Here is a 24602-nt window from a genome sequence, read left to right as displayed (position 1 = left end):
CGCAATGCGCGGTTAACTTCGCTTTACTACAACGCCCTCTAGTGTGTGGACTGTGGACTTGTGTAGAGAATGCATGTGGGGGAAACATAACCAGCCAATTTATGACGACCTATGCGGATGCCTGTACTAGAAACGCAAAGCTTCGGCTTTTTAAGATTATACAGAAAGGTAGTGTAACGGATGATTGCAAGACCAATCCAAGAGCTCAGTAGACATTTAAGAAATGATTTCCACTGTGCCAAGAAGCATGAAGACCCAATCTTGAGGCCTCAAAACATATTTGTTTTTTTCACTGTACGCTTGTACTACACGCTTGACCACAATAACACCTGATGGAAAGTGACGGAGTGATTATATTATAAGACAGTCCACTTATTTAGAGCTCTTTTATATAAAAACAAGCTAGGTTTATACTTCTACTATTTATACTTCGGTTTTGTCAAAAACTCAGAACTAACATAAAAATGCAAAACAAAAGTCCTAAGATCATCAAAAAATCACTATTATCAATCGATTGACGTCCACGGCTTAGGTCTCCTGTAGGGACTTCCACATGGCACGGTCTTGCGCCACGCCTGAATCCAGTGATATATTATAATCGCATTCCCAAGATAAATATGGCACTGTACTTTAAAAAAAATTATGTACATCCCAGAATTTCGAGATATGCAGGGTATGTATATTAAAAAAAACTTTTTTGACATAATTTATTGAGATTAAATTAACACTGTTTGTGAAATTGTGCAAAAGAAAAAGACAGAGCTTTTCATCACTTCTCGTTCACTTTTTATTCACTTTTCCTTCTTCTCAGACGAAAGCGAGTTGTACAGCTTAGTGATCTCGTTGACGATGAGCGTCTGGACGACAGTGCCGTTTGTGTCTATGAAGTTGGCGAAGGACTTGTTGACGGAGGCCTCGCGCGTCTTGCCGTTGGAGTCCCTCATTACGAGCACCAGGTTATATTTGTCGTCATGTCTGGGGACAAAAAATATCTATTACATTAAAAAGTGCAGTTTTCTGTCTGGTGTTCATAGACCTGGCAAATACCATGTCCAGAGTTCGACTCCCGATTCAGAAAATAGGTATTAAGTTTCTATGATTACTTCTACCACTTACCGTTTAGTTTCAAATGAAAAATTAATAAAAACTTTTTGTTAATTTGTTAATTTTGCATGTTTTAAATGAAGTTTAATAAATTAAACTTCATTTAAAACATGCATCTTTTTTATTATTCACTCTTGGTAACATCATCTATGGGTCATTTATTGTAAGTTCAATCATTGCGGGTGTTAGTATTTGTTTTTATTTTATTTAATAGCTTTTAGTAATTAGTTTTTTTTTATTAGGTTCAGTTTCTCTTGCATGCGGTGCCCGGTGGTCATTTCAAGTAAGTTTAAATCGCATGTATATAATCTTTTACATAGCTAATTTACTTGAAAAAAGTTTACTGTTTGTAACCAGTTTAATAACCCAAATTAAAAAAGAAACGATTTTTTGGCGTTGCATCATCTGCAATACCAAGTTCAACTAGATGACTTTTGTTTATACAAAAACCAGCATGCACATACAAAAAGTAAAACGACAAACACGCTGTCTACCAGGCGACATTGTCAGGCTCAGTCTACTGTGTCCAATCATTCCACACTACACATCCTATTACAAGACCCATATAACTATTATGGATGGAATATCTGGCTACTGAGTATAAATGATCCAGTATCAGTATATCGTGATCGGAAAACAGCTGCGCGATTGCGGGAGAATGACAACTACACTGTCACGATCGCAATCACCTCTGATTGGTTGACGTCGCTCACTATTGGCTACTATGCATTGTTGTAACAAGAATCGCACAAATTCAGCCAATCACAACAATTGAGATTGTAATAATGATTGATGCAGGTTTTAGACAATCGCCCTACAGTTCAGTGGATCCGTCATAGTGTCAGATCTGTAGGTCAATTTCGTAAAACCTGCATCAATCATTATTACCATCTCAATTGCTGTGATTGTGCTGAATTTGTGCGATTCTTTTTGCAACAATGCATTGTAGCCAATAGTGCGCGAGCGTCAACCAATCAAAGGTGATTGGTTGGTCAACCGATCGTGAGATTGTAGCTGTCATTCTACTGCAATCGAGCAGCAGTAGGGTTAGCAGTTACCCTAAGGTTTCAACAATCAGCCCATTAACATTTTCTGAGCAACAGTTTGTAAACGAAAAACGGCAAAAAAGAGATGGTCAGAAGGATTTTGTAATAACAGTGCACTTACTTCTTGACATAAGAACTAGCTTCCCAGACCCTGTTGTTGTTGCCCACTTTTTCCTTGGCCACCACGAATATGCCCTTCTCCTTGAATGTTGTGTACAGAGTCAGGATGCTCATGAGGATGAAGTATGAGGATACACAGATTATAAGTACCAATCTGTAAAAAAAATTATACTTACAGAAAAAGTTAAAAAATAATTTTATGCTTATAAGTCTCGCAAATTGCTATTACACTGGAACCATGTCCCATTATCATCGAAATGACGTCATTTTGACGTCAGCCGAAATACTAACTTAAGAAACTTCAGTCTAGTGCTGACGTCACTAAAATGGCGGCCACGCGCATTAGCAATTTGCGGGACTTATATACTAGCTTATGCCCACAACTTAGTTCACGTGGACTACACAAATTTCAAACCCTTGTTTGATCCCTTTAGGCATTAAATTTTCAAAAATCATAATTGCTATCTGCATACCAAAATTCAGCCCGGTCCGTCTAATAGTTTGATTAATAGATCAGTCAGTCAGTCAGTCAGTCAGCTTTTCCTTTTACCTATATAGATTTTAAACACATTGATGGCAACATCAACTGTCCAGGACCAGTGAAAAATCAGTAGGCATTAAAATAAAACCAGACAGTTGCATCATCATGATTAACCCACCGCTGACCCACTACTGAGCAAGGGTCTCCTCTCAAAATAAGAAGGGTTTAGGCCATAGTCTGCCACACTGGCCCAGTTCAGAATATTGGACTTTGCACACCTTTGAGAACATTATGAACAATTCTCATCTCTCCAATTCCAGGCAAGCAATGGAGTAAAAGTACCTACATAGCAACAGATACTGGAGGTTATCACTACCCATAGTATAAATGCGAAAGGGTGTTTGTTTATTGGGTTTGTCCTTCAATCGTGTCGCAACTTGCAACGGATCGACGTGATTTTTAGGGTTTCCTACCTCAAAAGGAAAAACGGAATCCTTATAGGATCACTTTGTTGTCTGTCTGTCTGTCTGTCGGTCTGTCAAGAAACCTACAGCATACTTCCCGTTGACCTAGAATCATGAAATGTGGTAGGTAGGTGGGTCTTATAGCTGGCATTAGGGGAAAAATCTGAAAACCGTGAATTTGTGGTTACATCACACATAAACAATTAAATTGTGGTCAAAAACTAATAATTGGGGTATCATATGAAAGGTCTTCACCTGTACATTCTTAAACAGATTTTTATTTACTTTTATGCATCATAGTTTTTGAATTATCATGCAAGATGTCGAAAAAACAAGACTGCCATACGGAACCCTCACTGCGTGAGCCTGACTCGCACTTGGCCGGTTTTTTTTTTGCATAGTTAAAGACCTGGATAGTGTTATAGGCTATTTTTACCTCAGAAAATCAAAGAGTTCCTATGGGATTTTTATAAATCTAAATTAACGCATTGTCACGGGCATTAGCTAGTTCTTAGTAGTTACCTTGATTGTGGGAATGGGTAAAGGTAGTCCCACAGTAGAGCATAGAGAGCTACTCCCACTGCCAGGGCACAGAGGAAAAGTCTCCCATCTATTAGTGCAAAGCTTTCCTTACACTTCAGCTCACCAGTGAAAACCTGCAACAAATAGGTTTGAACGATAAATTCAATCATCATGATCAACCCATGGCCGGCTCACTACAGAGCACGGGTCTCCTCTCAGAGTAAGAAGGGTTTTGGCCATAGTCTACCACGCTGCCCAAGTGCGGATGTGCAGACTTCACACACCTTTGAGAACATTATGGAGAACTCTCAGGCATGCAGGTTTCCTCACGATGTTTTCCTTCACCGTTAAAGCAAGTGATATTTTAATGCGGAGTGAAGGCGGACGTCCTAACCACTAAGCTATCACAGCTTATACAAATAAACTAAATGTATTATAATGTATTATTTTGTACCTAAATGTTTAGTGTATTTAAATCTATCTAATTACCTCTCTGATGGCATCGTCGATTGCATTCTTGGCAGCAGCGCCATCCCATTTGTTGATTTTAACTACCTGGAAGGACCAAAATTATATGCATCAGTATTGAAATAATGGAAAACATAAGTTTGTAAAAGCAAGTATTCGGCAAGAGTGACGTGTCCTATCTCACTTTATATTTTGGAAAAATACACGATTTAATAAAACAAACATTACCTCAGGCGTTTCATTTGTCATTTTTATACACGATTCAGTTTCAAATAATATTTGAATTGCACAGTTGAACCCTTTTTATTAGAAATTAATTAAAAACAACTTTCGTATTTCGGTTTTTAATGATGACAGCCCAATGACAGCACCGAATGACAGCAAACAATGACATGGTGGTATGACACGTATGTCAAAATTCCATAGAGATATAATAAATAGAGTTGCCCTAATGTCCTATAGAAAATAGCGGATCGGAAACTAGCTCAAGCTTATTTCGTATGTGTGTAAGAGACAACACTACATTTCAACATAACTATTAAAAGGGTTTCGGCACAATCCGCCATTTGCTGTGCGAGCGTAAGTACTTGTTTCTCATAAATAACCTAATCTTTAGTTATGACCGTAGTTAGATAGAATAATAGGTAGATGTAAGTATGTACTGTGTAACCGCGTATGAGATAGCGTTAGCACGACGTAACGATGAATAACACGACAATTATTACCATTGTTTAGTAGTCAATATTTATATTATAACCGATCAACAATATTTGTATTAAACGTTTTTTATGTGAAAACAAGTAAATAACTCATGAGAAATACAATTACGCCACGAATTCTCAGTTTGTTTTGCAACTTCTTGTATGTATTCTTGAAAAAAAACCAGTTACACGATAAGGGACAAAAAATAGGTTAGCTGCGTCTCTGTTTATCACATTAGTAACTTTATCTGTGCTCTCTTTTTCGTGCGAATGAGAAAGCAAACGTTCCTGCATCTACCTTTATTACTCTATCTACGGCCTGATTCAGCCCGCTTTTTTTACCTTTCTCTGTTACGCGTAGCGTAGTGACTATATACTCTTTGGTTGCGAGCGCGGACTGCGGCATGCGGAGGATGCGGAGTGCGGAGCGCCATCTGTGAACGCCATATTGACAACAATCATTTTTGATCGTCGACGGATCCTAAAATTAAAGAAGTGATGGATTTTTAATTGATAAAATATTAATTTATTTTAGTTTTCTATTTATTGTGAAAGAATATTAAAATATACTGTATAGGTACCCATAACGATCTCTACTCCAGATATCGACGAAAGTCTTCATTTATGATAGAAATGGTATGTATTAATAACAATAGTTTTAAGTTTATAGGGACTATGCACCGGTGGTTACGCTATGTGACTTTTTATTAAATAGAAAAATTAATTTTTGCAGAATTTAACGTCTGATACTGCGGCAAGGCGCTTTATGTAAATCATGGAGTTTGCAAGCAACACAACAACATGGCATTGACAAACGAGTAACGATTGAAAGAGGTCACTGTTCATCTCAAAGCATGTTTCGATGTTTGTCTTAGCTGTGTGAATTTTGTGTATGCCTATAATGGCAAAGAGGAGGAAGCCAGCAACTAAAGTTCCTTCCCGGCGGTCCGCTCGGCGCGGAAAACAAGGCGAGGGAGCCAACGCCAACGAGGGCGAATCCTCCGCTTCTGCCGATCCAATCCCCGACACATCTGCCGAAAACAAGGAGCCCCCGGAAACTGAGAGTGGGGAAAATCCCCTTACATCCAAAAGTATTCCTGATATAAACACATTACAAACTGCTCAATTAAATCTAGTGCCAGTTGTGGCACTGCATAAAAAGTTCGGTAAATATAGATGTTTGTTAAGCAACGAGAATCTTAAAAAATATGAAGGTAGTGACAGTGAAACTAGCAGTAGTGTAGAAATAAGGACAACTGATCCAAACTGTGGCTCAGAGTCAGACTCTAATGCGATGGACAATAACTCTGATACTAACAGTGGGGCTTGTCCCAGTCCACTGAGCCTGCAAGGAAACTCAAGAGAACTGTCACCTGTTCCTTCTCAAAAAGAGTCTGTCATGTCTCTGTTACAAAAAGAGTTGCAAAGTGTAAGTAATGATATAAACAACATAATCTATAAGACAGAAACAACCCAGGATAGTTCCAGTATAGAACAACCTTCAAAACAAATCGAAACGGGTACTAAAATGACAAATAAAGTTGATTATGAGATACAAAATCATGTAGAACCCATTGAAGAATCAAATATACCTGATCCGGTGAATGAACAGCGTGAGTTAACAGTTGCAGAGCATTTGGAATACAAGTATAATGATGATGATGAAGTCATCACCATAGTCCAAATAGTTGAAGATGACAACCAGGAGCTGTATTATAACATCAACATTGACAGCCCCCCTCAGCTGTCACAGCAAGATGAGACGGCCACAAAAGGGGAGGAGTGTAAAGATGTTGACTTTCAAAAGGATTTTGCTAAGCTCAATCTTCAAATTGAATCAAACCCAAACTCTCCCATGGACTGTTTAGACTTTATTGACCTTAGAACACCACCTTGTAACACTCCAGACCCACAAAGTTCCAGTGAAATATTGATAAGACCAGACCCAAGTCTAACCCCGAGCTCTACTTTGTCTGATGACAGTAATTCCTCCAGAGTGACTGAACAGAATCAAAATAATTCCAATGATTCGGCGGAGTCCTCCCCAACCGGAGTGCGAAGGTCAAATAGGATTAAAACTATAAGTACAATGAAGCAGAAGACTAAAGGCTTTGGTTTAGTAAAAACTCCTTTGAAGAAAGCATTGATTACACAGACTAAGTTGAAGTTAGAGGAACTGGGATCCGACAGCCAGGAGAAGTCCTGTGATGGACTACAGGGTAATAATACACATGCATTACATTTTCCAGTTCCTACAGAAATGCCTGTTAAAGTCAAATCTCGATGGCGGAGATCTAGCGAGTTGGAAATGGGGGCAAACTCTCCTCTCAACTCTCCCTTGGCCAGTCCCAGCTTACCGTCAAAGTTACCAACATTGGAAGAAGAAAATAAAATGCTAGAAGATGAAAAATCTATCATTCCACTCACTAAAGAGGCTTATGATAAGATAATTGAAGAGAGAATGAGTCAGTATGAACATTTGGAAGAGAATGAGTATTTGTGTGATCGTATGATAAGCAGGGAGACTAAAAAAATGATCTGCGACTGCTTCTTGACAAGAGATGAGGCAGAGAGAGGGGAACTGGCTTGCGGAGAAGATTGTTTGAATAGACTGCTGATGATTGAATGGTAAGAACTAGATTTTCATTTTTATTGTATATTAACTGATGACCGCGACTTTGATTTTCCGAGATAAAAAGTAGCCTATGTGTTAATTCACAGTATAATCTATCTCCATTCCAAACTTCAGCCATATCCGCCGTCTAGTAGTTTTTGCATAAAAGAGTAACAAACATACACACACACACATACACGCGATCTTTTGCCTTTATAATATTAGTGTGATTATTACTCAGTATTACTTCTGCTTTAAATAGCATAGTTGTAAACTTGTACAGATATTTTTTTATAATTCTCAGAGTTCTTTAATTTTACATGGATAATGGTGCCGATTCTCTTGTACACAATCTCTAAACCTAAACTAAATTAACAGGTCTAAATCTAGTGCTATCCTTTTCCGCAAGCAACATTACGAAAGGGATAGCGATAGATTTAGACGTATCATTTTAGTTTAGTTTAGAGATTATGTGCAACGGAATTAGCCACACTATTTGATTTTCCAGAGTTAAAAGTAGCCTATGTCCTTCCCTAGGATGCAAGCTATCCCTATAAATCCTATCCTTCTCTAAAAATTCTATTACAATGTAAAGGATTATTTAAATGATAAGAAAGCTTAGAAATAAGTTGCTTAGCAGCTTTGTGATAGTTCTAATAAGTTTAAGTGATTTTGTAAAGTGGTGAAGTAAAAAGAATACCCGGCTGAGTATGTTATGAGCTCTTCTCAGATCTGGGCGCGTTAAGAACCCTTTAACTTTAGTTTAAAGTTCGCGTAAAAATCATCACCACTATATTATCATCATCTTACAAATGCAACAACCGACCATCAAAAAGTGTAATTTATTACCTATTTTGAATAAAACATTTGATTTTTGATTTTGATTTGTACCAAATTTCGTCAAATTTAGTTAAAATGGTTGGCCCGTGAAAATTTAGCAGAGTTTATGTATGGGATAGTTAAGAAATTAATAATTTTCAGTAACTCAAGATGCCCTGTGGGAGACAGATGTACAAACAGAAGGTTCCAGAAGAGAGAGAATGGGCCGTTGAAAGTGTTCTATGCCGACAAGAAAGGATGTGGTGTAGAAGCTAGTGCAGATATCCCACCGTGAGTTTCCTTTCAAAACAATATCAATTTGTTTTAAAAAGTCTAGTAAGCTATTGTGACTAAATAATTCTGTTGTAGACGAATTTCTTGACTAAATTGACAGATCTAAATCTATACTCGAATTTTTAATTAAACGAAGACGTTTTGTTTTTGTCACAAAACCACACAATTTCCCTGTAACTAGTTCAAATGTAGCATTAGGAAAAATTTTATCTTAAAAAAAATAATTTGCAAATCGGTCCAGAAACCTCGAAAAAATCGATGTACCGAGAGTACGAGAACCACCTCCTTTTTGGAAGTCGGTTGAAAAAGAAGAGTACCCTTTAGGATGTCTAAGGTTTTTTAAGTATGGAAAGTTGTTTATTTTTCAGATATATTTATTTGTCACTAGCTTATGCTCGCGACGTCGTCCGCGTGGACTACGCCAATTTCAAACCCCTATTACACCCCCTTAGGGGTTGAATTTTCAAAAACCCTTTCTTAGCGGATACCTTAGTGGACGCCTACGTCATAATAGCTATCTGCATGCCAAATTTCAGCCTGATCCGTCCAGTAGTTTGAGCTGTACTTTGATAGATCAGTCAGTCAGTCAGTCAGTCACCTTTTCCATTTATATATTTAGATAACATGAGTGTTGTAGAAATAAATATTATGTTTATGTAGTTTGATTTGCGAAATTGTATTATTTATCTGATATGCGAATGTTCACATAATTATTATTATTATGCTGTAACAAAAAGTTAAGGGTGGGTCGACACTTGTACTTTACATTTTTGGCGAAATGCGATCACGATTCTATTCCGTATGCTCAACGCATTCGGTGTTAACCTCATTAACATTATGGATTAGTTTTAACGCAAAATGTGTTATAGGTACTGTTTATTTATGACTAGATGCCCGCGACGATCTAGGTTTTTAAAAATCCCGTGCGAACTCTTTGATTTTTCGAGATAAAAAGTAAACTTTTTAGGGTTCCGTACCTCAAAAGGAAAAACGGAACCCTTATAGGATCACTTTGTTGTCTGTCTGTCGGTCTGTCAAGAAACCTACAGGGTACTTCCCGTTGACCTACAATCATGAAATTTGGCAGGTAGGTAGGTCTTATAGCAGACATTCGGGGAAAAATCTGAAAACTGTGAATTTGTGGTTACATCACACAAAAAAAATAAGTTGTGATCATGAACTAATAATTATAGTATTTTCAATTTTCGACGTAAGATAACTATATCAAGTGGGGTATCATATGAAAGGGCTTCACCGGTGGATTCTAAAACAGATTTTTGTTTATTTTTATGCAACATAGTTTTTGAGTTATCGTGCAAAATGTCGAAAAAATACGACTGCAGTGCGGAACCCTCGTTGCGCGAGCCTGACTCGCACTTGGCCGTTTTTATAGTGCTTTTTAATTTTTCGTCCTTCCCTTTATTTTGCAGCGGCGAATTCCTAATGGAATATGTAGGCGAGGTGTTAGATTATGAGCAATTCTACAAACGCGCGCAGGCTTACTCTGATGAGAACAACTTGCATCACTATTTCATGTCGCTAAAAGGCGATACAGTTATCGATGCAACTGTAAAGGGGAACATATCGAGGTTCATTAACCATTCGTGTGAGCCTAACGCTGAGACCCAGAAGTGGACGGTAAACGGAGAACTGAGGATCGGCTTCTTCAGTAAAAGGGATATTGCCGTTGGAGAGGAAATCACGTTTGACTATCAGTTTCAGCGGTTTGGGTAAGTTGATATTTTATTTCCATGTGTGATTTGTGAGTCTCACAGGCTCGCGTTTTTCTCAAAACGCTCGCTAAGAGTGAGAACTGGTATGAAATACATAGATGTGACGTCATAACCATTTCACGCACTTTTTAAGTTAAATTGATAGTTTAAAAGGGTTAGCAAACTTAAAATTAGATGTGGACGTGGATTTTACGAATTTTGGAAGACCATTTATGATATTAGCTAGTTTATGCTCGCGACCTCGTCCGCGTGAATTACACAATTTTCAAACCCCCATTTCACCCCCTTAGGGGTTGAATTTTCGGGTGTCTACGTCACAATAACTACCTGAATGCCAAATTTCAGCCCGATCCGTCCAGTAGTCTGAGCTGTGCGTTGATAGATCAGTTAGTCAGTCAGTCAGTCAGTCAGTCACCTTTTCCTTTTATATATTTAGATATACCGTGAACTTTTGCAAAATACAAGATTTTTTCGCGATTTTTTGTGGTATCATATCAGTAATCATCAGTACTATCACCTGTCTTCGTTTTTGCTAGCGTTCTGGTAAATCCTAGATAAGGGCGCGTCCATAAATTACGTGAGGTGTTTTTTTGAATACTCTGTCCCTCCCTCCCCCCCTGGTGAGATGCCGTGAGATTTTATTCAACCCCCTCCCTCCCCCATCCCCCAATCTCACGTGAGATTTTTCAAAATGTGGGTTTCTTACGTAAACGCGTTGGATTGTTATTGTAAAAAGAAAAAAAAAATTGCTTCGTGATTTTATTTACGACTAGTTAAGACTAGTAATCAATATGAAATTATTTTCCTTCGATCGAATTAGTGAATGATCTTAATCGTATTACGATTACGCTTAAGATTAAATCTTAAGCATGTACAATCTGGATTAAATGGACCAAAATAGTATAACTTTTATTTCTTCCAATCAGAAAAAAATTGCGTGATATTTGCCGAGACCCCCCGCTCTCTCCAACGTAAGATTAGATGAGATTTGACTCGACCCCCCCCCCCCCCCCCCACCCCCCTTAAACATCACACGTAATTTGTGGACGCCCCTCAATGTTGTTAACTGTTTGATATAGTAAGGTCGCCCAACGTTGCTTCTGCGGCGCGGAGAACTGCCGCGGCTGGATCGGCGCTGAGCCTGACTCCGACGACGAGTATGATGAGGAGGTAACCTTATTGTATAAATTAAGCTGGAAACATACTTATAACACGCGCCGCGAGCCGGCATAACGCGATGCGTGTTCGGTCAAATCAACCCAGACCAGCCTCCCCCATTGTGTAAGAAAAATTAATCATCTTTTTCGTAATCGACAAATTCTACCCCTTGATTGGTTTGATTCTTTCACAGCCAATCGAGGGGTAGAATTTGCTACCGATTACGATAACTATATATACTACTTTAATAATACTTTAGACTTCCCTGGCGTAGTAGTAAGCGCTGTTGTCTTATTAGTGGAAGTTCCCAGGTTCGATTCCCGGCAGAGATTTGGAATTTTATAATTTCTAAATTTCTGATCTGGTGGGAGGCCTCGGCCGTGGCTAGTTACCACCCTATCGGCAAACCGTGCCGCCAAGCGATTTAGCGTTCCGGTAAGATGCTGTGTAGAAACCAAAGGGGTGTGGGTTTAATAAAAACTGCCATACTCCTTCCAGGTTAGCCCGCTTCCATCTTAGACTGCATCATCACTTACCACCAGGTGAGATTGCAGTCAAGGGCTAACTTGTATAAAAAAAAATTGGGGGGCAGGCTAGAATACTTTCCAGACTAGTGTCTGTAGTTTCATTCTAGTTTACAGAAAACTAGATACTATTATAGATAGGCTTTGCTCGGGTGAAAGATATACCAATACAAAATAAATAATATAATATGAATACTTTTTTTTCATTTTACTAAAAACCGAGTCGCATACCGTGTAAAAAGTATGTTACTGACTTTATGGTTCTTAATACTCACATTTTTTTGTCAACTATATCAATAATAATTATTTCGTTTTTACACACATTACATTTGGCCAAAGATTTTATTTCGTATTTATATCATACAAATACTATAAATGCAGACAACAAATAGGTCAAGGAAGTCTGCCATCCTAGTTGGGTCCATTACGTGATATCTGAATAATTTTCGCCGGAACGGCTCATGTCCATGTCGCCACTCGCCTGATATATGCGACGTTGCCGCTCTTATATGGCAGTTGGGAGTTGCCGTCCGCGTCGACGGTATGCGTGGATTGCGACGTTGCCGCACCTATACAAAAGAAGGCGCAGGCCGCAGCCACGGTAATGTTATCTATACAGTAATGTAACTCGGCCGTATATTTGAAATAAATACCTACAGCAGCGCGGTACCTAAACATGCGATAGGGCTGCCCGCCTCCGGCATTTTAATTACATTTGCTTACTTTGTGTTTAAATATGTACTTATTATTTGCCTACTTTGTGTTTAAATATGTACTTGGCATATTAAATATGTACTTGAACTTATTTTTAGTGAAAAAATCGCGCGGTTATTAAAAAAACAAAACACCGTCCGTTCGTCACTGCGGCACAGTCGCGACTGGCTGCACCGCGAGCGCACCGCGACATCGAGGCGCGTAGGTTTAGCTCGCGTTTCGCCCGTTTGTATGAAGTTGCAATACTGCTTATAACATTACCGTGCTGCAGCACTCCGCAGAGACGATGTCGCTGTGTGCGTGTACTAGAGATTTGAGGAATGATCGTTTTTAGGGTTCCGTAGTAAACAACAAACCCTTATAGTTTCGCCATGTCCGTCCGTCCGTCCGTCCTCGGTTAATATCAGAGACTATTAGTGCTAGAAATCTGTAATTTGGCATGGGTATAAATTGGTATAAATATTAATCACGCCGGCAAAGTGGTGAAATATAATTGTGATAAATATTTTTTATCACAATTATATGTGTATGTCGGTAACCACAAGTAAAGTTCACTCGCCTTCGTGAATTGCAAGAACTGTACTAGGGTTTCATAAATCCATAAAGGGTTTCATATTCTTAATTCCCGTGTCCAGGAGGAGGAAGACGTATCGACGTCCAAGTCAGGAACGACCGAGTCTTCGGAGGAGGCACGGGAACTGGTGGGCGGACTTGAGACAGACAGACCGCGACTACGCAAGCCGAAGCGAGAGAGGAAATACAAGCCTAAGGCACCTGATCTAGTGCAGGATGCTGATGTGAGTTTATTGTCTTTATGATTTATCATTGTATTCTATACTAGCTTATCCCCGTGACTTCGTGTGCGTGGACTACACAAATTTCAAACACCTATTTTACCCCCTTAGGGTGTGAATTTTCAAAAACCCTCTCAGCGGATGTCTACGTCATAATAGCTATATGCATACCAAATTTCAGCCCGATCCGTCCAGTAATTTGAGCTGTGGGCAGTGGGTTGATAGATCAGTCAGTCAGTCAGTCAGCTTTTCCTTTTATATAATATGTAGAAGAAGAAGATAATATTATGACCAGTTGTTGGTGGAAAACTTCAAAATAGATGTTTCAGTCTTCGCGCGAAAAGTACGATAAAAACAAACAAAAGCGCAGTCAAATTATACGTCAAACAGATCCATCATATTAATTTTAATAGGTTCTGAGGAAAAGTACTGATCCCTCAAAGGGAAAAGGAAGCCCGAAATAGGGCGCTATGTGTAAAAGCAAACATGTTCGCCGAGCCTCTGCAGGACTTCCAGGGTTTCAAGGTCGACTAGACGCCTGGCGACTCGGTCGACGGCGACTGTGGCAATCTGGAATTTATACGGTCTTCGTGAAATAGAACATCTTTAGTACTTCATAAATCCATGATTGTTAACATTTAACGTAAAAATAATTTTTCAGTAAGTTATGAGTAAGGACGTTTTTGCACTCATTCGGATTCGGTTCGTATCCGTGATTCTTGGAAGTAGCCGTCATACAAATACGTACATACGATGTTTTTCACGGATCCATAAAATTACAGATGAGTGCACAAACGCCCTAAGACTTTTTAATTTTTGGCCAATATTCACTCTCAAAATATTTCTTCACAGATCGAGGATGACCTAGAAGCGCTAAGCCGAACGGGAGTAAAGAACCAGGCGCACACCTTACGACTATCGCGTACGGTGGTGCGCGCCAAGACGCGACGGGCGCAGACCGCGTTGTTGCGACTGTTGCGCGACGCCGACCTGCCGTGCCGGCGACTGTTCCTCGACTATCGCGGCTTGCGACTTGTGGCGCCTTGGTGTGCTGATGCTCCACTTGCCTTCAGGTATGTAGTTCTCGTAGGATGACCTAGAAGCGCTAAGCCGAACAGGAGTAAAGAACCAGGCGCACACCTTACGACTATCGCGTACGGTGGTGCGCGCTAAGACGCGACGCGTGCAGACCGCATTGTTGCGACTGTTGCGAGGGGGGGGGGGGGGCAATATCGGGCTAGCAACTGTATCACTTGCTTTAACGGTGAAGGAACATATTGTGAGGAAGCCTGCGTGCCTGAGAGTTCTCCATATCTCCATAATGTTCTCAAAGGTGTGTGAAGTCTGCCAAGTGCCAGTGACTATATCCTACACCCTTCTCATTCTGAGAGGACACCCATGCTCAGTAATGGGGCGGCGGTGGGTTGATCATGATAATGGTCCATTTGTAAGCGAATTCATACTTCTAAATTGTTTCAGACTCGAAATGTTGCTAACCGTGGACCGTCTGCCGATTCCCAACAAGACAATGGTGCAGGAGAGCCGCTTCTTCAACGTGGTGGAGCGCTGGCTCAGCGCCAACGACGTGCCTGCGCCCAGCTCTGTGTTCATCGATGAGGCTACAGGTAATAAATACATTATGTTAGCTCTGTTTTTATTACGACGGTGACGGGGTAGGATTTCCAAAAATCTTGTAACACAAATTTCTTCACTGTTAACCGAAAGCCCAAATATCAATTTTCATGGATATTGCTTAATAAATGACGGACTTTCATAAAAATATGACCATTCCCTATTTGGGGTGGAAGAAGGCTTTGTGAGGTACATAAAATGGTGAAATTTTCGTAGTTTGAATACTAGTATTGAGCTTATAATACGATTTTTAATTGACTGACTGTCCCAATTTACAGTACACATTTAACATTTCTGAAACAATATACCTCTTTTTACTGTAGGTTTGCCGATAGAAATTCCCAACAGGACTATACAAGATGAAGCCGCATCGTTAGAAAAGACCAAAGAAGCTGCTGCAATGTCGGAAAAAGTCAAGGATCTGTGCAACCAGCTACTTGAGAGATGGGCCAGTTTAAAGGTAACAACAGAAAATGTTAAAGTTAAACTAGCTCTCTACTCCACTGGTAAACTCAAAACTTAAAAAAGAAAAAACCATCGTTTAAAAATTTCTTCATGACTATAAAATTGAGTCACATCAAAAGTTTCCCCGACTTGCTGATAACCTGGAACCCTTAGGATTTTTTCAAATTATTGTTATCATTTTGAACAAATCAATATTACTAGTTCGTAACATCCAGCCTTTAGGGCTTTATAATAAAGGATCAGTTAACATATTATATGAATGAACTAATATGCTTAGTGATCTCATGTTTAATAATTTTTTAGGAAGTCTTCAAAATTCCAAAGAAAGAGCGTATCCAGCAAATGAAAGAACACGAACGTCAAGCCAACGTAGAAAGACGCGCAGCTGACTCCAGCGGCACAAGAGATCGTGATAGAGACAGAGAACGAGATAGGAGAGATGAGCGAGAGAGGGAGAGAAGAGATGAGCGAGAGCATAGAGATAGGGAGAGAGAAAGGGAGCGGGAAAGGGAAAGGGAACGCGAGAGAGAAAGAGAGAGGTATAGGGAAAGGGAACGGGAAAGAGAAAGGGAGAGGGAAAAAGATGATAGAGATAGAAGAAAACGGAGAGGTAGTCCCGAAGCTAGGAGGAGTATTAGGTATGTACCATTTTGTCTTTATAGTAGTTTTTTCATTATTTTGTATGTGGAGATTCTGTCTGGTGACACCTCACGTCATTGACTTATAATACACTAGCTTATGCTCGCGACTTCGTCCGCGTGGACTACATAAATTTCAAACCCCTATTTCACCCCCTTAGGAGTTGAATTTTCAATAATCCTTTCTTAGCGGATGCCTACGTCATGATAGCTATCTGCATGCCAAATTTCAGCCCGATCCGCCCAGTAGTTTGGGCTGTGCGTTGATAGATCAGTCAGTCAGTCAGTCAGTCAGTCTTTTCTTTTTATATATTTAGATTACTTCGTATGGACAGGGTTATTGAACAAACAAAATGGCACCGACTCATTGGTGCTTATGCACCAATGCAACCTCAGTGACGTCTGGATTTCAAACGAGTCGTTCATTAGTATCTAAGAGGTGGCGCTGATTTATTTGGTTTCTAAACCATGAAAAATTTTGTTCGCTTCACCATATATTGTCATTTATATCGATGCCTCACGTTTTTTTTTTCTTGTTATATGAGGGAGCGAGACAGAGTGCAGTTTCTCTTTTGTCTGGTGTCCCACAACACTTCACGGCTTCCTTCTTGTTGTAGACTGAACGAGCGCGTATTAGCAGCAGTGCCGCCGATGAGCAAAGAAGAACGACGAAGGGCATTTGCAGAGGCGGCCGCGGCAGCGGACGAGAGTCGACGTCAGAGGGAGCGCGACGTGAGCCACCCGCCCTGGCCGCCGCACTTTCCGCACTGGCCGCCTGAGGCCTTCGCGCAGGTATGACTTCTTTTTAGGGTTCCGTACCTCAAAAGGAAAAACGGAACCCTTATAGGATCACTTTGTTGTCTGTCTGTCTGTCAAGAAACCTACAGGGTACTTCCCGTTGACCTAGAATCATGAAATTTGGTAGGTAGGTAGATCTTATAGCTGACATTTGGGGAAAAATCTGAAAACCGTGAATTTAGGGTTAGATCACACAAAAAAAATTGTGGTCATGAACTAATAATTAGTATTTTCAACTTTCGAAGTGAGTGACTATATCAAGTGGGGTATCATATGAAAGGTATTCACCTGTAAATTCTAAAACAGATTTTTATTTATTTTTAAGCATCATAGTTTTTGAATTATCGTGCAAAATGTTGAAAAAATACGACTGTACTACGGAACCCTCATTGCGCGAGCCTGACTCGCACTTGGCCGGTTTTTGTTATTTTATTTTTCATTATAGGCGCACACTTGACCACGATCACACCTGATGGGAAGTGATGATGTGGCATACGATGAGACGCGTTTGCCTAGAAGGTGCCTATTCACTCTTGTTTTAAAGATACCCGGATTATAATTGGCAGGAAACACTGATCTAGGAAGAGTATTCCAGTCCCTAGCCATGCGTATAAGGAATGATGACGCAAAGCGTTTCGTACGCGAAGATGGAATGTTGACGACATAGGGGTGGAAACTCGCCCGGTGTCTTGCGGTACTGTGGTAGAAACTTCTGGAATAGTCTGTTTAGCAGAGTATTTTGTTTGGTTGTTGATATTGCATTGAGCGCGCCGAAAAAGTGCGGCTGAAGGTGCTGTGGATAAAGTGTCATAGAAATATAAACACACCATTTCAATCGTCCCGTAAATGAGGATGTGGCAGTAGCAACTCCTCCAATGAGCAAGGAAGAAAAGATGAAATGCTTTCGTGAAGGTGGAACAGAGTCACCGCCAGAGGGAGCGCGAGGTAGTCCAGCCGCCCTGACCTGAAGTCCTCACCGGCCTTCGGACGCTTTTGCACAGATATGGCTTCTAGAATGTTCTGTATGAAGTCTTGTGTGTCTGTGAGTTGGCCGCATCAAGCCCGCAGATAAAGTACGGATGACGTCAGCCCGGTCTGTGCTGACGATAAGTTCGTCTCATTACTGAATCAGGGTATACTCACTGCGAAGATTGTTTTTCCTTTTAAGTGTATTCTGTTTTTTTTTTTTTTTATCTATAGTCTACGCTTGTCTGCAATAAGACCTGCTGGCATGGCAAGTGATGATGCAGCCTAAGTTGGAGCGCGCCTAGAAGTAAAATTGCCTTGTTTAGAGAAGATATTTTGCTAGATAAAAATTATAAAGCTGTGATTTTTTCATTTTGTTGTCGGTATGTATCAAGGCCGCGCATCACGTCGAAACCACTGAATGAATTCCAATGAAACTTGGTATGATTTGAGTTTATACTACGAGCAAGGACATATTAAGATATCCCCGAAATTCAGCATGGTTCCCTTAGGAAAGGGGATGAAAGTTAAAATGTACATTGAGTTGTAATTCATTAACGCGTAGTCCGATTCATTCATTCCTTTTTGTTAGAAAGGGGATACTTTGGAATAAGGTCATTGGGAGTGCTAACTTATGTATAATATGAGAACAGGGCAATCAAGTGTATTTCTAGGACAAGACTTAATTATGCTCTAAGTTTTATCCCGATTTTTTCTTGCAGATGTTTCCCCAAGGCATGATAGGCGGCAACCCTAACCTGATGAACGGACCACCTAACATGCTGGGTGGCCCTCCAAACATGCTTGGTGGACCACCAAACATGATGGGCAACCCACCAAATTTGATGGGCAATCCACCAAACTTGATGGGCAATCCACCAAACTTAATGGGCAATCCACCAAACTTGATGGGCGGTCCGAACATGGTGCCCATGGTTCCCCCTGGAGTGGTGCTGCCCCCGGATTTGCCTCCGGAGTGGATAGGGCCAAATGGAGAATTCCAAGGACCTCCTGGATTCTGCCAACCTTTCCCTGGACAGCAACCTTTCTGCATGCCACAGCCTAAGTAAGTGATAGTGTTTACTTTTTAACTAGCTTACGCTCGTGACTTCGTGCGCTTGGACTACACAAATTTTATATCCTTTTTTACTCCCTTTGGGGTTGAATTTTCAAAAATCCTCTCTTAGCGGATGCCTACATCATATTTACTATCTGTATGCCAATTTTCAGACTGATCCTTCCAGTGATTTGTTTCCGGTGGTTGGTTTCCAGAGGTCCAGCAGTGGACGTCTATCGGTTCATGATGACGATGAAAAGAAAAAAGATGCCGAAACTCTAAATTTAGTTTGGAGAAAGACATTAGAATCAACACCATTAGACATCGAGACAGTAGAGTCTTGAATTTAAGATACGAGCGTAGTTAAAGTAACAAAGAAACGAGCGTAATCAAGGTACCGTACGCGGCCGAAAGTAATGTACATTTGTAGAGCGTTGTCCTTGTCATTGTGACCGACAAAACGTCATATAGGTATGAGTGACAGAGACACCGCTCTACAAAGCCGAAATGTCATTCTAAAGGCCGATGTCCATTACTTTCTGCCGCGTACTGTAACTAAATTGTTCTGCAGCATAATGGGCATCAGCGGGTTCGGCATGGGCGGGTTCATGTTCGGGCAGCAGCTGCCCTTCCCGCTGCCGCAGCAGCCGCCCGCGCTGCCGCATCCGCAGCACATGCCGCTGCCCACTGCACAGGTAACATGTCAAAAAAAGTTTGCTATGCCTACCAAACTGAAAATTACTATTACGCGTACAATCTGAGAAAGGACTCGTCATGTAAAAAGTACGGTATTGCTGTACTAAACCGTACATCTGACATGACAGTTGAACAAATATGGCAAGCCCTTTCTCAGATTGTACGCGTAATAAAAACCTTGGTCTTACATAGCATTGGTATTTTGAAACGTCATGAAAATTCCCACGTTTTTGGCGATAACTCAAAAAGTACCTACCCACACAGTTAGTTTCTGATATTTAACTTATATTTTGATGTGATTTTTTTTGTGTTCTAGGTGAACATGCCAGAAGACGGCAAGGAGCCGTTATTGCCATCCATGTGGCGTACAACAGTAGACGAGCGAGGCCGCCGCTACTACTACCACGTGAAGTTACGACAACCGCAATGGTATCCCCCCGAGCCGCCGTCCGCCTCACCGGGTAAGATGGCGGCGGTTATCATAACCTCTCGTTTGCACACCATACAGAAGTCTAGTGTGTGAGTGAGAGGAAATTGACCCTCCAAATGTTTGTCATGCATCCAGTTTCCGACTGGAGTCAAAGTTGCGTGATCAGCGCAACCAATTAATATGCTCTGTCACAACTAAGCCATACAATAACGAAGCAATTCAATCTCCCATCCTAATGAAAAAATGAAAACAAAAAAATATTTATTTTACGTTTTGTCAATTTTAACATTGTCTGATGCTACCTTGGACGATCTAACCTATGGACTTGTAACGCGCCTAATATTACGAATAAAAATTTCTGTCACTTTTGGTGCGGGACGAGGAAACACTACATAGACAACTTGACACACTCACTCAACAAAGTTTTGTGTCATTATTAACACACACATATCTAAATCTTCAACACTACTACATTTTACGCACACTAATAAGTTATATACATCAACATACAAAGACATTACGAGTGTAAGACAGTCAAATTGATTTGCGATGCTACCGTATCGATATTTTAAAATATATCGATAGTTTTTCAGAAACAAAAGTAGAAGTAAGAATTTATTACTCGTATTTAATTACTTAAAACCAGTGTTTGGTCAGCGTAGCGTATTCTTGCATACATTCACCTCACTTAATAGGTAATTATCCCAAAAACTAATAATGCAACGTAAAAATAAGAAAAATATTTATTTAAAAAATATGCACATACTTTTTTACTTATTTTATATCATTTTTAATCTTTTGTATTTTTTTATATAACGAAATTTTCATTTAAAATTTCGATAGTGAAAATGTGCTTATTAATGACTTATATTATTATATAATACAAAATAAACCTGACCGCGCAAAAACCTACCAAACATAATTAGTAGGTATATCAATCAATAAAATGTTTTTTTCTTTCCAATCAATCATTTATTTATTGCACATTGGGTTTACATGGTAATTCCAATATGGTGTACTCTTTGTCCAAAAAAATTAAATGTAAGTTATTAAATATTACACGTATTGCCCTTACAAATTAGCAATGCAAAAATTTTCTCAATACCTGCCGCTTTTACCCCACAGCAAAATTCCATAAGACAGATATGATACTATGAAAATAAATTAGTAAACACACACGGTGGCCTCTTCTATTTTTAACACGTCATTATTTACCATTAGGTTAATGTTATGTATATTCTTGGCGATTCTCTCTGTAAAAATATCGAAATCTGTAAAAATAAAACGATTATGATAAATTATTACCTAATCCTCATCCTTGAGAAAGGTACACCTTTTAGCTACAAATTACCCAGTTCAGAGACACCCTACCCCGTTTCTCGCCTATCACTAAAATTGCGTTGCTTTAATATTTTTTTAAATGTATTAAGTACGTGAAATCACAGAAATCGACCAGTTTTATTACAAGTATAGGTAGCGAAAAAATTGTGGTAATTAATAATAACTATTCTTTACTTGACTTGAAGACGGTAATTTAGTCGTTAATAATAAAGAAAATGTTTTCATCGATATCGATAATCGAACCGCAATCACTATCACATGATTCTTAAAAATCGAACCTTATGTCCTATGCAATTAAATCTAATACTGAAAAATTTGGTAAAAATAACACAATAGTCTCGTGGGGAGTGCGGTATACTATAGACGGAGAGCCAGGGCCCAAAATACTGTTTGAATTTACTAAGGCTAATTTTTTTATAGTTCATTAGAATGGTTGCGTACACAAACATACTGCGGTCAGTCAAGTGAACCTGAGAACAGTGACTCAGGTGCGCTATCAAAGGTGTCGTACCTGCGAGGTAATAAAATGAATTTACTAAGGCTGAAAATTGTTATATAACTTGTATATTGCATATAAATAAAAGTTGTAATGGTTAGTCAGCAGAATATGGGGACAGAGCTGGTCAGTATGCGCAAAAAATTAGCCTTAGTAAATTCAAACAGTTTTTTGGGCGCTGGCTCTCCGTCTTTAGTATACCGCACTTCCCACGAGACTAGTGTTATTTTTACTACTACGTAATTTCATGCTGTTCACGCGTATTCAAATTTTAACCTAATTTGTATATAACGAGGGTTGCAATTGTTTAGAAAAAACAAAATATAGTCTCGTGAGAAGTGTGACTCGTTTCTACCGAATTATTACGTACTCAATTACTGAATCGGTAAAGTTCTCGATTGTTATTTTATTATAATAATTTATGTAATTTAATTTATAGAAAGCGTTTATTACACCAAAAATACTTACTTATGAAATGAAATTCCATCTTTTTGTAAATTTGATGTGTTTGATTTGTTCTTGCACTCACTAACGGCACAAACAGGCATTTTTCACCCAGCGTGTAAGACGTCGTCACACATCGAAAACGATTCTGACAATGACAAAATCGATTCCGCAAACAGTGTTTATAAACGCAGTGGATTAAAAATCCATTACTATTGACAGAGGGGAATAATCATGCGAGGCGCGTCCTTAGGTTAGATCGTCCAAGGATGCTACCCACACTAGGTATACAGCATTCCAATAAGATTGGTCCTAAAAGATAACAAATATGGCGGTACTGATCACGTGACTTTATTTTGAAATGACCTCTAGTGATGCGCTATGACTGAACTGTATCTGGCATGAACGATTGAACGAATTAACTCTGATGTACAGAATTATTTCATTTTATTTATGTACTTGCAAGACCTATATAGTCCGTAAAAAATGAGAACTTACACGCCATTTTAGCGCTATGTGTCAACTGTCATGTCAAAACTACGATTCACCTTTGTAATAAATACTAAAATCGTACCGTCACAAAACAAAATAAGAAGAAGATAAAATCGTACTTTTGACATGATAGTTGACACAAAAAGTTAAAATGGCACGTGAGAACTTAAAATTAACATTAACTTGATTTAATAACTAGTTTTCGATTCTGAACGAACTATCGATGTGTACGGTCACTCACATTCATTCATTTTTAGTCTGTAGTTGCAATGCGTCTCTGCACAACACTAAAGAAATCAAAGAACGCGAAACGTCAAAACTACCATTTTAGTTCTATCTGTGGATCTTAATTATTGTTATCATTTAGTTTTTATTAAAAATTTTGCTTAAATCATGGATAAATTGAATGAATATTCCTTGTATATTTTACTTAAGATGTTGTTCGTGGACCACAAGGCGTGTGTGCGTGTTTTTAATTGTTTTATAATCGGGAAAAGTGTTAACGAAGTTACGTGTTAGCGAAAAGGTGTGTTTGTTTATGTTTTGGATCAATTCAATCGGGCCGGACTTTATAACGTTTTTTTTAGCCTTGTTCGTGAGTTCCTGATTCGCATTAACAACAAACAATGTAACTGGTAAATTGACGCTCGCTAATATATTTAATATCCTTTGTTAGCAGGGGAAAGTTCTTCAGAAGAGGAGAGTGAACCAGTGGCTGCGCTCGAGTCGTCAGTTATGAGCCGACCCATGAAAGGGAAAGTAGTTGAAGGAGTCAACGGAATTTATGAAGGTAAATAAGTACAGTACACGGCGGAATTGTACATCGACCTTCAGAAAGAGATAGCGGTTTCGTAGAGCGTTGTCTCTGTCGTCGAGACTGACAAAACGTCACATAAGTATGAGTGCCAGAGACAACGCTCTAGAAAGTCGTTATCTCATTCTAAAGGTCGATGTAAAATGTTTCTTGCCTACTCACTATTAATTTTAAATCTATAAAATTTTATTTTTTATTCTCCGTCATATAGACAACTAGCTGATGCCCGCGATTTCGTACGCGTGGATTTTAAAAAATTTAAAAGTTTTTAAAAATCCTGTGGGAACTCTTTGACTTTCCGGGATAAAAGTAGCCTATGTCACACTCTCCAGGTCTCTAACTATATCCAACAAACAAACACACTTTCACATTTCTAATATGGGTAGTGATAGAGTATCTGCCTAGAAAAATATGTAATCCTAGCTGATGCCCGCGACTTCGTACGCGTGGATTTAGGTTTTATAAATTCCTGTGGGAACAGTTTGGTTTTCCGGAATAAAAAGTAGCCTATGTCCTTCCCCGGTATGCAAGCTATCTCTGTACCAAATTTCGTCAAAATCGGTTGAACGGATGGGCCGTGAAAGGCTAGCAGACAGACAGACAGACAGACACACTTTCTCATTTATAATATTAGTATGGATTACATAGTATCTATTATGTTATTTTCATGAGTATTTCTATCTTCTTGTACCTATTCTACTCCCTTTACCACCTCTCGCACTGCCAAGGGTCACTGGTAGAGATCTCTCATAGAGATAAGTGCTTCCCTGTCCACTT

At 39.4% G+C, this 24602-nt stretch overlaps 2 protein-coding genes across 4 annotated transcripts in view; one reads left to right on the top strand and one right to left on the bottom strand.

Moving 5' to 3' along the window:
* Nucleotides 1-683: 683 nt before the first annotated feature.
* Spase25 (Signal peptidase complex subunit Spase25) lies at nucleotides 684-4579 on the bottom strand. Its single transcript, XM_034968199.2, has 5 exons — nucleotides 4434-4579; nucleotides 4227-4292; nucleotides 3738-3871; nucleotides 2272-2424; nucleotides 684-975 (listed from the first exon to the last, which is right to left on the bottom strand). The coding sequence occupies exons 1-5, from the start codon at nucleotides 4452-4454 to the stop codon at nucleotides 792-794; spliced, it is 558 nt and encodes a 185-aa protein (XP_034824090.1). The 5' UTR covers nucleotides 4455-4579; the 3' UTR covers nucleotides 684-791.
* A 776-nt stretch (nucleotides 4580-5355) lies between these two features.
* Set2 (SET domain containing 2) overlaps nucleotides 5356-24602 on the top strand; it is a 28029-nt gene continuing 8782 nt past the window's right edge. The window contains exons 1-15 of one of the 3 annotated variants that reach the window (XM_069499770.1): nucleotides 5356-5542; nucleotides 5640-7534; nucleotides 8502-8630; nucleotides 10064-10363; nucleotides 11446-11536; nucleotides 13401-13559; nucleotides 14409-14629; nucleotides 15036-15181; nucleotides 15512-15648; nucleotides 15957-16291; nucleotides 16909-17083; nucleotides 18778-19121; nucleotides 19684-19807; nucleotides 20125-20269; nucleotides 23688-23801. In XM_069499770.1, coding sequence (XP_069355871.1) covers nucleotides 5799-7534; nucleotides 8502-8630; nucleotides 10064-10363; nucleotides 11446-11536; nucleotides 13401-13559; nucleotides 14409-14629; nucleotides 15036-15181; nucleotides 15512-15648; nucleotides 15957-16291; nucleotides 16909-17083; nucleotides 18778-19121; nucleotides 19684-19807; nucleotides 20125-20269; nucleotides 23688-23801 — 4156 coding nt within the window. In that variant the 5' untranslated portion in view covers nucleotides 5356-5542; nucleotides 5640-5798. Of the gene's footprint in view, nucleotides 5543-5639; nucleotides 7535-8501; nucleotides 8631-10063; nucleotides 10364-11445; nucleotides 11537-13397; nucleotides 13560-14408; nucleotides 14630-15035; nucleotides 15182-15511; nucleotides 15649-15956; nucleotides 16292-16908; nucleotides 17084-18777; nucleotides 19122-19683; nucleotides 19808-20124; nucleotides 20270-23687; nucleotides 23802-24602 lie in introns of all 3 variants that reach the window. The other 2 variants (XM_034968811.2, XM_034968805.2) reach the window with 2 other exon arrangements.

Source organism: Maniola hyperantus, chromosome 1 (genome assembly GCF_902806685.2).
Source record: "Maniola hyperantus chromosome 1, iAphHyp1.2, whole genome shotgun sequence".
Lineage (NCBI taxonomy): Eukaryota > Metazoa > Arthropoda > Insecta > Lepidoptera > Nymphalidae > Maniola > Maniola hyperantus.
Note: the sequence above shows the minus strand (reverse complement) of the source record. Positions and strands in the feature narration are given on the sequence as shown.

What these genes read in the sequence shown, in the direction of transcription:
- Spase25 (XM_034968199.2), bottom strand. Translation starts at nt 4,454, where the DNA reads ATGACAAATGAAACGCCTGAG. An exon ending in TACCCATTCCCACAATCAAG is followed by an intron (nt 2,425 to 3,737) that starts GTAACTACTAAG and finishes TTTTTTTTACAG; the next exon opens with ATTGGTACTTATAATCTGTG. An exon ending in GCTAGTTCTTATGTCAAGAA is followed by an intron (nt 976 to 2,271) that starts GTAAGTGCACTG and finishes TTTTGTCCCCAG; the next exon opens with ACATGACGACAAATATAACC.